This window comes from Vigna radiata, chromosome 9, assembly GCF_000741045.1.
Source record: "Vigna radiata var. radiata cultivar VC1973A chromosome 9, Vradiata_ver6, whole genome shotgun sequence".
In the NCBI taxonomy this organism is placed as follows: domain Eukaryota; kingdom Viridiplantae; phylum Streptophyta; class Magnoliopsida; order Fabales; family Fabaceae; genus Vigna; species Vigna radiata.
The window spans coordinates 11,724,040-11,737,557 of record NC_028359.1 but is presented as its reverse complement, the minus strand read 5'-3'; the positions used below and the strand labels follow the sequence as shown (position 1 = coordinate 11,737,557).

At 33.4% G+C, this 13,518-nt stretch overlaps 1 protein-coding gene across 7 annotated transcripts; it reads left to right on the top strand.

The window, feature by feature from the left end:
- Positions 1-4,796: 4,796 nt before the first annotated feature.
- On the top strand, positions 4,797-9,104 carry LOC106773348 (protein TPR3-like). 7 transcript variants are annotated; one of them, XR_002669761.1, is made up of 9 exons: positions 5,200-6,051; positions 6,248-6,409; positions 6,513-6,586; positions 6,857-6,952; positions 7,549-7,594; positions 7,779-7,833; positions 8,034-8,258; positions 8,345-8,434; positions 9,064-9,104. XR_002669761.1 is itself a non-coding variant. In XM_022786452.1 (6 exons), the coding sequence occupies exons 2-6, from the start codon at positions 6,236-6,238 to the stop codon at positions 7,272-7,274; spliced, it is 426 nt and encodes a 141-aa protein (XP_022642173.1). In that variant the 5' UTR covers positions 4,805-5,191; positions 5,947-6,235; the 3' UTR covers positions 7,275-7,285. The 7 variants fall into 7 exon arrangements, 3 of the variants coding, with proteins under 3 accessions (XP_022642171.1, XP_022642173.1, XP_022642172.1); XR_002669762.1 differs by adding an exon at positions 6,687-6,781 and having other exon boundaries at positions 5,200-6,409; XR_002669763.1 differs by lacking the exons at positions 5,200-6,051; positions 6,248-6,409 and adding an exon at positions 4,800-5,191.
- Positions 9,105-13,518: the final 4,414 nt, after the last annotated feature.

Here is a 13,518-nt window from a genome sequence, read left to right as displayed (position 1 = left end):
TATATATATATATATATATATATATATATATATATATATATATATGAGTTTGCTAATTTACGTAAGGGGTTTTTCAGTTGGTACAAATTAGGAAAGTGTATCAAGTTTTAGGTTACAAAAATGTCCTTGTTAAAAAAAACTAACTTTAAATCCAAGGGTATTTTAATAATTTTAAAATTTAATTTAAAATAAAAAAAAATAAAAGTAGTTATTAAAATTCCTGATTGGTCCACCGAGAGAAGTTATTTACTTTTATTATATATTTTTTAAAAGGTAGTTTTTAAAATAAAAAATAAAATAAAAGGTAGTTGTTTTTTTTAACTTTATAAACTCATACGGGTTCTATAAACCCAGGTTCTATAAACTCAATCGGGTTCTATAAACCTAGACGAGTTCTATAAACCCAGATGGGTTCTATAAACCCTAAACCATTATATTTTTTAAAAGGTAGTTGTTTTTTAAAATAAAAATAAAATAAAAGGTAGTTGTTTTTTAAAATTAAAAATAAAATAAAAGCTAATAACTTCTCTCGACCAGGATTTTTAATAACTACCTTTTATTTTTTTATTTTAAATTAAATTTTAAAATTATTAAAATACCCTTGGATTTAAAGTTGGTTTTCTCTTCTAACAAGACATTTTTGTAACCTAAAACTTAGTACACTTTGTTAAAATGTATCAACTGAAAAACTCTTTTACATAAATTAGGAAACCCCATATATATATATATATATATATATATATATATATATATATATATATATATATATATATATATATATATATATATATATATATATAATGTGTAAACGTATTAAATTAAATTTGCTACCTTATAACCATTCACGAATGGTGTTTAGCACATTGATTTATTTCAACAAACAAATGTTAAAGTACACCACCATAGAATTGGTCAGTACGAGATGAGTTACGACGAGTTGACCTAAATCCACTTTTTTTTTTGGAAAATATTTTTTTAATAATTTTTTTTATAATTTTTTTACTATAGTATATGTGAAAGTTTATAATTGGTCTGTTTAAAATATAGGAACCAATAAAATAATGACACAAAGTTGGTAAAAAAAATTATTATCATATGATCGTTCTTTAAAAAAAAACCCTAATTTCGTTCGTTGCTTCTTCTGTACCACTCTCCCTCGTTTATGAAATCACCTATGTTAAGAAAATGCAATAAAATAAACACGAGACCCAATTATGGCATCTTTAATGCCTGCTTCAATTGAGAAAATGCAGATGGATGGATATTGCTCAATGCATCATTAAAATAAAATTCTCCATGAATGTCATTACATGTTTGTAGATTTACCTTTAGAACTACGGTTTTTTGTAAAGGACACGTATAATTGTTTTATTAAAAAAAAATTTTAATAATTTTTTTTTATAATCTTTTAATAATAAAATATGTGTCATTACTTTATTAATCTATTTGAATTTTGAATTTATATTTAAAAAAATATTTGAAATAGATAACTTTTTCAATCATATTGTCAAAAGACATTATAAAAAAATTATAAAAAATAGTTATTAAAACAACTTTTTCCTTTGCAAAATTAGGTTGTTGACGTATAAGAGCTGCAACCCAGGGATCCCATGAAACAGGATGCAATCAATGCGTATGTGTTACAATCTTGCATATCAATTTTTCGTGTCTATCAAATGACAATATCAACATAATTAATTGATTTATCTGAATGTTAACCCAATGTTTAAAAAGGTATAAAATTTGTTCATCCTATTAAAATAAGATGATGAATTGATGAATCACTCCTTCAAATTTGAGTTAAATAACATGTTTTTTTTTTTATATTTTTCTGTATATTTTCGATATTTAAGTTCATTGTATTTATCTCCATTATTTTTTGATATTATTGTGATTATGTAAATTTCAATATTCAAATATTAGCATATTATTATAATATTTTTTTGGAAACTAAATTCGGTATTAATATATTATTAGTATAGATTTTTTGGAAATTGAATTTTGTTGTGACAGTTACCTATTTATAACTGATTTTGTTATGTTTTTCTTTTTTAAAAAAATGGTTATTTATATACATGCTTGTAGTATATGTAATGAAGTTTTTTAATGTGATAATAATATCACACGTATTTTATTATTAAGATTAGGGATTACAAAAAAATCCACACTCACGGACATGACATGACGAATAGTTGATATTCGTAGATATTTTATTAAAATCAGGCCCAATACATTCTGTCTGAAGTCCATCGTCATCTGACCCAAACCGCAATGCACTAATCTTTCGCTGGAAGCTTCCACTTTGTCAGAAGGTAGGTGACATCGAAAAAGGAGAGACACGCGAGAGAAGAGAAACACGATAGCTGGAGGGGTCGAGAAGATCTCCTTGATGATGCACCACCAAAGCTCAAATGAAAAACGGTGGAATGGAAGACAGAGAAAGGGAAGAACGCGTGTCATAGAGGTAAGTAAAAAATCTTTCTTTATTACTGTGTGAAGAAGTGTTTCTTTTCTTGTGTTACAGAAGTAAGAACTGGAACCCTGAATATATATAGGGTTCCGGTGAGATAGTCTCTAACAGTAAACAATAAAGACTAAAGTAGAAAAACCCTAAAATAGGAACAGTGCTCTTCGGAGCATTGATTACAAAACTGAAAACTTAATAGCCTCCCCTCAAGCTGGATGGTGGATATTCACTAATCCAAGCTTGGGGATAATGGATCTGAAGTGTGTGCGATGAGGAAATTGGTGAACACATCAGCAAGTTGGTCCTCCGATCTTATGGGCAGTAGGTGTAGGAACTTAGCTTAAATCTTCTCGCGTACAACATGGCAATCAAGTTCAATATGTTTGGTACGTTCGTGGAAGCTCTGGTTGTGAGCAATATGCCTAGCAGAACTGCTGTCACAATAAAGAACGACAGTAGCATCAGGTTGGATTTGAAGATCTTGGAGAATGTAATGAAGCCACTGCATCTCGCAAACGGTGGCAGCTAGAGCACGACACTCAGCCTTAGTAGATGACCATGAAACAGTACTCTGTTTCTTCAATCTCCATGAAACAAGAGATGTACCCAAGAAAACGTAGTACCCAATAGTCGATCTTCGCGTGTTAGGACATGTGGCCCAGTCAGAGTCACAGAATCCCTTTATCTATATACTAGAGTCAGCAGCAAAAAATAGACCTTCAGAGGGGCTGGACTTCACATACCTAAGAATATGTTGCAAGGCTTGATAATGATAGCTAGTGGGCGCTTTCATAAATTGGCTTAAAAGATTAACAGTGAAACACAAATCAGGTCAAGTATTAGTGAGATAGAAGAACTTTCTTATTAGTCTGCGGTAAATACTAGGATCATTCATGTAATTTTCTATCTTGTACAGAGAATTTGTGCTGCTTAAGAAAGGTGTAGAACATGGTTTGCTTCCCAGCATTCCTGTTTCTTCTAGAATGTCAAGGGCATACTTTCTTTGGCAAAGATGTATCCCTTTCTTAGACCTAACAACCTCAAATCCTAGAAAATATTTGAACTCCCTAAGATCCTTTATCTGAAACTACCGGTGCAGAAGTGCCTTTATTTGAGTAATCTCACTCATGGAATTTCCTGCTAGAACAATATCATCTACATACACAAGTAGAGCTGTGAAATCTGTGGACAATTTCTCAAACCATTGTCTTCTAGCCTGTTTTAGACCACAAAGAGACTTAGTGAGTTTACAAACCTGCCCCTTTGTATCAATGTTCAAACCAGGCGGAGGGTCCATATAAACATCCTCATTTAGATCCCCATGCAAGAAGGCATTGTCTACATCAAGTTGATGTAGAAACCAATTCCTTGCAGCAGCAAGGGCAAGCAATAGTCTGATAGAGGTAAGTTTGGCAACAGGTGAAAAGGTGTCCAGAAAATCTATTCCCTCTTGTTGAGTGAATCCTTTTGCCACCAATCGGGCCTTATATCTTTCCACAGTCCCATCAGCTTTATGCTTTATCTTATAGACCCATCTGCACCCAATGGGTCTCTTTCCAGGGGGAAGTTTGGTCAAAAACCAAGTGTCATTGTCCTGCAGAGCTCTTAATTCCTTTTGCATAGCATCTTGCCATTCAGGGTTGTTTTTGGCTTCATCATACGAGTTGAGTTCTTTCCCAGCAGTTATGGCAAGTGTATATTTTAAATGTTTTTCAGGTAGAGACTTATAAGATAAAGTGTTAGTGACAGGATAAGGAGTTCTTAACTCATTTTTGGCACACAAAGATGTGGATGTCTGATCTGCTTCATGTATGTAATCTCTTAAGTATTCAGGAGCTTTCCTCACTCGGCGAGATCTCCTCTGGTTGTTTCTATGCTTTTCTTGCACAAGATCAGTATTCTCGGTGATGTCTGTTATGCTGTCATTAGGATTCTGATTGTCTCCTCCATTCCCAACTAAATTCCTTTCAGGGCTGCAATACAAGTTGTCAAGAAAAAGGGTGTCTTCCTTGCTGTTGTTATAGTTTTCATTGTCTCCTTGTTTATTTTTATAAGGAAAAATATCTTCATAAAATATGACATTTCTACTAATGAAAATTTCTCTAGTGTTGATATAAAAAATAATACACTAGTGAAAAAAGATCATTCTATGACGGATCTATTATGACAGATAAAAATTATCCATCATAATAGGTATATATTATGACAGAGTTTTACAAACCAGTTATAATACGTATGTATTATGACAGAGTTATAAAAATCAATCATAATAATGTAGTGACAATAAGTTTTAAATATATTATGACGTGGTTTTGGCAGCTGTTATAATACATTAGAGGAGTGGAAAATTTTGATAATATATTATAACTGGTTTTGAAATATCAGTCATAATATCTCTGTTGAATTTTAGTCCCCCAGTGTCCTAGTCTTTCTCAGTGCCCCTAATTCTCTCTCTCAGAGTCCAGTCCATTGATGGCTTCGCAAATGGCGATCTCTTTCGCATGCGTTCCGTTCTCTTCCCCAAACTCTCTTTCCTCATCAAAACCATATCCACATTCCCGTACTCTTGCAGGAGCCTCAGCTTGTGGATCCCGCTCCTCTCCCTCCCAATCCCGCCTCCGACAACCCTCTCTAGCACCAAAACTGGCGCATCTCTTCCTCTCTTTATTTCTTTCTCCTTTGAAACCCTTCCTTCCTGAGAGATCGGTTTTTCACAGCCACAAGGTACTTTGATTTCGTGTTTCTGTTGGTCTGCATTTTCGTTTCATGCAATGCATTTCATTCTCTTTGATGTTCTCGGTGCGTCGATTGTGTTATTTGCTTTTCTTCTTTAGTTTACAAGTGCCTTTGCATATTTTAGGGTTTTACGGTTTTGCGTTTAGTTGTGCCAGACGCTCAAATTGAACTAAGTTTTGAGAGATGAGTGTTTGAGAAACAAAAGAGAAAAGAGAAGGGAGAAGAGAGAGAAGGATGTCGTCGTTGTCGAGCATGTTCGGGTGTGGAGTGGTAGTGCGTCGTCGTTTTCATGTTTTTTTTCTTTCTCTGTTTTCTTCAAGCCTCATACTCTACTCTTTAAACACTTTATCTTATATTTCGTGTTTTAATCTCAAATGAAACTTTTCATCTGTGCATTTGTTTTGGATGAATTCACTTTTTGAGGTATGGGGAGCATGCGTTATAGAGAATTTGATTAATTTGGGAACTAATGGTTTGGTTTTCCAATTCAGCTATTAGACTAAAACTAGACACTCTTCCTACACACTTAGGAACACTTTGAAACTTCCTTTACCTTTATATTTCTGAATTCTTGTAGACAAATGTTCTTTTTGCACTACTTTTCTTCTTACCGTTTTCTTTTTCACATTTTTTGCTACTGAATTGATTTGGTTTCATAGGAGTTGTATGATATGTTATTATGTTTTAGTTCTTATTATGGTGCTGGACTCTGTCGCATGTATATCCTTTCCAACCTACTCCAGCACCGGTGCCAACACCCCTGGCTGATTGGATGTCAAATCCAACAACTGTTGCACATCCTGCAGTCTCCGGTGGAGCTATAGGTCTTGGTGCACCGTCAATCCCGAGTATTATATTCTTTTGCTTTCTTTCGTTCTCTAACTCTTAATGACTAGTTGAATTTAGAATGTTGTTTGGTTTATAATCTTTGACCTCTGATGTTTTATTGCCTCTGATCTTTGACCTCTGATGTTTTCTTGATGCAATGTATTCACTAAGGCCTTTAAAGTGTGGGATCTTAGTGCTTGTTCAATGCCCTTTCAGGTTGCCTTTCTCACCTTATTTGTTGATTACCAAACCCTCAGAACTGTTGAGTTTGCAATGATTGAAAACAAAACTAATGATAATCAATTCAGGCTACTTTTGTCAAAGATCCAGGTGTTTTTGTCAATCGTGTGATTTGGAGTCCTGATGGGGCTTTATTTGGTTAAAGCTTTTTAATTCTTCGTGATTTTTATGATGTGAGTACTGTATACTATCAAAAGTCAACTAAAGGAGTCTCTCATTTATGAGTTTTTCTATTGAGCAGGAGTTGCTTACTTAAGGCACATTGTTCAGATATACTCTTACCATGGCGGGGATGAAGTCCGACAGCATTTGGAGGTATATGCACATGCAAACACTTGTACAATGAAGAGTTCTTTTTTGCTTAATTTAGGTTTTATTGACTCGTTTGTATAATTGTTTACTTGAACTTAAATAGATTGATGCTCATGTCGGTGGAGTTAATGATTTAGCATTTTCACACCCGAATAAATAGTTATGTGTCATTACCTGTGGTGATGATAAGACCATTAAGTAGGTCTGTCAAATTTTGAGCTTAGTTTTATGATGTGAAAATAACATGTGTCTAACTAAGTTATTCAACTTAAGGTTTGGGATGCTGCTTCTGGAGCAAAACAATATACCTTTGAAGGTCATGAGGCTCCAGTTTATTCTGTCTGTCCACATTATAAAGAAAACATTCAGGTACATGCTGACTTTGATACCCAATGGGAAAATGCTGGTTGAGTTTGTTGCTATATGATTCCTTTAACTGTATTGGTAGAGTGCCCTATAGAAAATCCTTTGACAAGGGTACTAATTTGTTTTCTTATTGAAACTCTATATGCTATAGTTCATCTTTTCCACGGCATTAGATGGAAAGATAAAAGCATGGTTGTATGATAATTTGGGATCTCGTGTTGATTATGATAATTTGGAATCTTTTGGGGGATATGGCGGTCCTATGCGATCATATGGGAGGATGTATGATAGCTTAGACTTTGACGATGTTAGTATTTACATCTAATAATTTTATAAGCAGTACACACACACACACACACACACACACACATATATATATATATATATATATATATATATATATATATAGGGTTATGGAATTGGGAGACCATCAAGAGCAGATTGGAGGTATAGACCATACTAGTAGGGACACAGCTTATTGGTGATAGCGAACTTTGGTAGTGCTATTTAATCATGATTTATAAAGTTGTAAGAACTATGGATTGAATTTATACAATAGTATCACAACCTTTCTTATATTTGTTTTCTTTTTCTTTCAGTCATTTTGAGAAGTATGGCGATATAACATATTTGTACATGCCAAAGGTAGGTTGCTCCTATTTGATTGTTATCCATGCAGAATTTAAATGCAGTTTGTATGCATATTTATTTCTTTTTTGTATGTATGCTCGTTGTTGAATTCACATTTATGGCTGTGCACATAAATTGCAGAGTTTCATCTATTGTACATTTTTCTTAATTATGGATAATTTGCCATTTCTTCCTACAGGATCAAGGCTCCTAAACACATCTTGGAATTGGTTTCATCACTTTTGCAAGTGCAGGTTGACATCTATATCAGCCTGTGTGCTCTAATTTTAAGTTTCTGCATATTTAATCTACTTTAGCCATCTAGGATCTTGGGTATCACTTGGAATTTTTACATACCTGTACTATTTTTGTTTACTATTTTTGGTTTTTGGACTTCTGAAATATTGTGGATGGGATGTTCCGATCACTGTAAGAAACATGTTTTCTTGAACAGATTCTGTGGAGACTTTGATGTCAGAAACCCATGAACTGATAGGTTCTGCAGTGGTGGTTGATCGGGCAACACCTAAAGCAAGAGTTTTTATTTTTTATAACCTGGCATTTTATATAAGTTATCCACATTATAGAGAAATTGTGAGGATGATCTCGTCTAGTGTTTGGTCGTGGAGGTGAAGGAGATGTAGGTCAAAGGATTCGGGATGAAATACTTGTTATTCAGGTATATTTGATTTTTTTTTTTCTATAGCGTCTGCATATTTCCCTCTTCTGCATATGGATTAATCTTATGCAAAATTTCTATTACAGAGAAAGAATAATTGCAAAGGTGGAAAGATGGAGGAATGATACCAGAAATTACACAATAATACTAGCCCTGATGATGTTGTGATCTGTCAGGTAATGTATTAAATTTAATATATATATATATATATATATATATATATTATAAGATTAATACTTAGAAAATTTTTGTTTCAGGATCAAAATAATATATTCTAATATTATAAAATAGATATCAATATCAGTTAGGTTATTAATAAAGTAACAATCATATTTATTTATATTATATACTCATTAAAATATATGTAAATATAATAATAATATAATAAACTTAATCATATAATTTATAGCTATTTTTTATTTAATTTTTCTGCTCATTGCTTCTTATAAAAAAATGGAGTGTTGTCCATAGTTGAAATTTTACTATGCTTCTACCAAAATTATGCCTTCCTTTCCAGTGAATAATAATTATTATTATGCTATTTTTTATTTAATTTTTCTGCTCATATCTTCTTATAAAAAATTGGAGTGTTGGCCATAGTTTGAATTCTACTATGCTTCTACCAAAATCATGTCTTCCTTCCCTGTGAACAATGATAATTACTTATGCTGGCGGATGAAAAGCTGAACAATTGTTTGCATATTTTTATAATTTCTTGGACCTTTAACTTGCATAAAAGTTATAGTTGTTTGTTAAAAGATTTCTATCTTCGTATCGTATGTTGATCTTTGTCTTTGTTATGCAGGGTATTCTGTGTCAAGTTCAGTGGTGATGAAAGTTATATAATTTCAGGAAGGGCTGATACTAACCTTAGGATTTGGAAGGCAAAAGCATCTAAGCAACTTGGAGTATTTTCTTGCTTCTTATATTACTTAGATTTGAGTGAAGTAATTAATGTGTAAGAGAGCGTATCCTTAGCATCATGTAGCAATGTGTATCATGATTTCGATCATGTTTAATTGTCTTATTTCTTGACTGAGTCATACCTGTCCATGTATATAGTATATAAAATCATTATGTATTAAATATTATTACAAAATTTAATGTTTGAAATGGATTTCATTATGTTAGTTGAAATAAATATGTTCATTTCATTTTATATTGATTATAAATTGATTGATGAGATTATAATGCAAGAAATTATTTGTAAATTGAATGAATATGTCAAATGTAAATAATGAATTTTTTTTTACAAAGTAAGTTTTTATGATTGGTGAATAATCTATGTAATAAAAGCTTATTTATGAAAAATATATATTACGATAGGTGAACAATTACATGTTATAATATGTTCTACATATTATGATAGGTGTAAAAATATTCGTCACAAAACGTTACATATTGCATTCGCTATATTATGACTGATAAGTGAAAATCTGTCATAATATACTAGATCATATATGATAGGTGACAGAAAGTTCGTCATAATACACTGGACCTATTATGATGGACTTTTCTGTCCATCATAAAATGCACAGGACCTATTATGATGCCCAAAACTATGATGTCAGGTTATCCATCATAATAGGTCCTTTTTACCCGTCATAAAAAGCGTTTTTCCACTAGTGATATATCCTTTTACCCCTGTTTTGTATCCTAAGAAAATTCCCTTTCTAGCTCTAGAGTTAAGTTTGTTCCTGTTGCTCTCTAAAGTTGAAGCAAAACACAGGCATCCAAAAACTTTTAGGTTAAGATAGGTGGGAGGAATCTTATGAAGGATATCATAGGGTGTTTTATCTTTAATAACATGAGAAGGAAGCCTATTAATAAGATAAACAACATGAGATAGAGCATAAGACGAATAGGTGTAAGGAATATTAGATTGGAAGATCAAACTTCGGGTAACATTTAATATATGGTGGTGTTTCCGCTCCACAACAGAGTTTTGTTGTGGAGTCTCAATACAACTAGTTTGGTGCTTAATTCCACTAGAATTGTATATGTTGGGACAATTAAATTCAGGGCCATTATCGGTCCTGACAGTTTTAACAATTTTATCAAATTGGGTTTTGATTTTTATTATGAAAGATTGTAGAAGATCTCTAGTCTGCCCTTTATTATGCATAAGAAAAATCCAAGTGTGCCTACTACAATCATCAACAATGGTAAGAAAATATCTATGTCCATGCACAGATGGGATGGAGATAGGACCCCATATGTCACAATGTATAATATCAAAGCAATTAGCAGACAAAGTATTTTGTTTAGGAAAAGACAGTTTGTGTTGTTTTGCATAATGGAAAATATCACAAGCATCATTAGAATCAGTTTGAACATAAGGAAAATTCTTGCAAATTCTCCCAATAACTCTGTGTCCAGGGTGGCCTACCCTATAATGCCACAAATTTACATTTACATGCTCAAAAGAGAAAACAAAACTAGGTTTCAGGTCCTTCTTAACATCCTGTAAGTAGTAAAGTCCTTCATGCACTCTAGCACATCCAATCATCTTCAATGCAGAATTGTCCTGAATTTCACACATCTCAGAAGAAAAAGTCAGTGCATAGTTCATGTCTTTAGTTAGTCTTTGGACAGATATAAGATTGAAGGTAAAATCGGGTATATACAAAACATTAAAAATCATGAATTCTCTTGAAAACTGTATAGTTCCTACATAATGGGCTATGACAGTAGAGTTGTTAGGTAGTTTGACAAATATAGGCTTTATTTTATTAAATATCATGAAAAAGATTCTTGTTATGAGTCACATGATCAGTGGCTCCTATCTCTAAAAGCCATAAAAATGTACCTTGTCCATCTTCTGTATTGTCTCTATGAATTTGGCTGATGCTATGGGAAGAATTCTCAGTTTTCTCAAGCATTTCCAATATTTTCTTCATCTTTTCTGGAGTGAACGAGTTCTGGGCAGTGTTGATATTGTTCTGTTGACTGATTTCTGACCCAGTAGAGGTAGTGCAGGTGTTGGCAAATCCCCATTCATTCTGTCCAACACTGTTTTGACTATTGTTGTCCCCTTTCTTGTACCATGGTGGGTATTGTTTAGAATAACATTCATCAATTGTGTGATTCATTTTGTGACAGTAAGAGCATTGTTTCCCATGATGAGGATTTCTTCCTCTTCCTTGACCCCGAGCTGCAAAACCACGTCCATGGGTCCTTCAACCTTGATCATTTCTCCAGTTACTCTGTTTTTCTGTGTTGTTGGCAAGTATTTTGATGTCATTCTGGTTTGTGGAACTAGAATCATGTCTCTCTTGTCTTTCCTGTTGCATGATGAGGGAAAAGACCTTGTTAATATTGGGTAGGGGTTCCATTAGTAGTATCTGTGTTCTAACAGTGTTGTAATGATCATTTAATCCCTTCAAGAAGCAGATAATATGTTCCATTTCACGGTATTTGTGAGAGGCTTTGGATAGGTCACTGCTGCAAGGAATTTTGCAGCTACACTGTGGGATAGGTCTGAGAAATTCTAGCTACTCCCATAAAATCTTTAAATCAGTGAAGTATTGGTTCACACTTCTTTCTCCCTATTTAATGGAGTGGATTTCTTATAGCAGATCAGAGAATTTAAAATGGTTTCCTTTGGAGAATCTTTCTTTCAATTCCTCCCATAATTCACGAGCATCCTCAACGTATATAACACTCTCGACTATCTGGGCTAAGAGAGTCTTGATGATCCAAGACAGCACCATCATGTTACTCCTTTCCCAAGAATAATAAAAGGGATCCTCTCTTTGAGGTTTCTTGATACCTCCATCTATGAATTTCAGTTTATTCTTAGAAAGGAGAGCTCTTCTCATATTTCTACTCCAAGAGGTGTAATTGGATTCATCAAGAATATGTGAAATGAGAGAAATGCCTAGGTTCTCTCCTGGGTGGAGATAGTAAGGGCTAGAAGGATCGTTTAACTAGTCCATAATTCCAATGGCAGCAAGAACCGCTAGATGAAGAAAGAGGGCACCAAGAAATCAAGAAAAAGGGACAAAACGTAATAGAAACAAAGGAAGGTTCAGAACCTGCTCTGGTACCATATTAAAATCAGGCCCAATACATTCTGTCTGAAGCCCATCGTCATCTGGCCCAAACCGCAATGCACTAATCTTTCGCTGGAAGATTCCACTTCGTCAGAAGGTAGGTGGCATCGAAAAAGGAGAGACACGCGAGAGAAGAGAAATGCGATAGCTGGAGAGGTCGAGAAGATCTCCTTGATGATGCGCCACCAAAGCTCGAATGAAAAACGGTGGAACGGAAGACAGAGAACGATAAGGGAAGAACGCGTGTCGTAGAGGTAAGTAAAAAAACTTTCTTTATTACTGTGTGTAGAAGTGTTTCTTTTCTTGTGTTACAAAAGTAAGAGCTGGAACCCTGAATATATATAGGGTTCCGGTGAGATAGTCTCTAACAGAAAACAATAAAGACTAAAACAGAAAAACCTTAAAATAGGAATAATGCTCTTCGGAGCATTGATTACAAAACTGAAAACTTAATATATTTACTACCCGAAACCCACAATTAGCGGGTATTTTAATACCCGTTTATAAATGGGTCAGGTGCGGGTATTATATTATCCGTACCCGCAGATATCCGCTACCCGCAAAAATAAAAATAAAAATTTAATTTTTATTTTATTAAGTTAAATTTAATTAAAATTAATGGGTTTGATTGTTGATTATTGAGTTTGATTGACTGAAATATACCGCACTATTAGTTAATCAATGAGCTTGCCTGCCACAAGACCGATAAATATACAATTGATGTCTATGTACAATCTTCCTCTTCTATCCTAAAAAAATATAGACCTCTTTATATCTTGAGCGTCAGAGTGTCTTCTGCACGTCAACAACCCATCGGAGTGGATGACATTCTCAGGAAAGATTGAAGATCGAAAGAGAACAAAGCAAAGAAAGAGGAATGACCCTCAGATAATTCAACCGAAACAAAAATTAAATTTTAATTTATATTTAATTTAATTTATATTATATTTTATATATTTTTTTGTAATTTTATTTAAATTTTATTTTAATAATTTATAAAAATATATTTTTTTAAATATTTACGGGTATCCGCGGATATCTGCAGGTTTTAAAATATCCGCAGATATTTTTTAAGCGAGTATCCGTGCGGATAACGGGTTGGGTAGTGGGTGAGTTTTTTTTTTTCGGATCAGGTTACGGGTAGACACTATCCGTGCCTAACTCGACCTGTTGCCATCCCTAACTAAAATGGTATCAAAGTTTAT

Coding starts and splice junctions, on each gene's coding strand:
- LOC106773348 (XM_022786450.1), top strand. CDS start 4,940: ATGGCTTCGCAAATGGCGATCTCTTTCGCATGCGTTCCGTTCTCTTCC. Junction 5,192..5,891: donor CGGTTTTTCACAGCCACAAG/GTACTTTGATTT, acceptor ATTATGTTTTAG/TTCTTATTATGGTGCTGGAC. Junction 6,587..6,856: donor AAGTCCGACAGCATTTGGAG/GTATATGCACAT, acceptor ATTCAACTTAAG/GTTTGGGATGCTGCTTCTGG.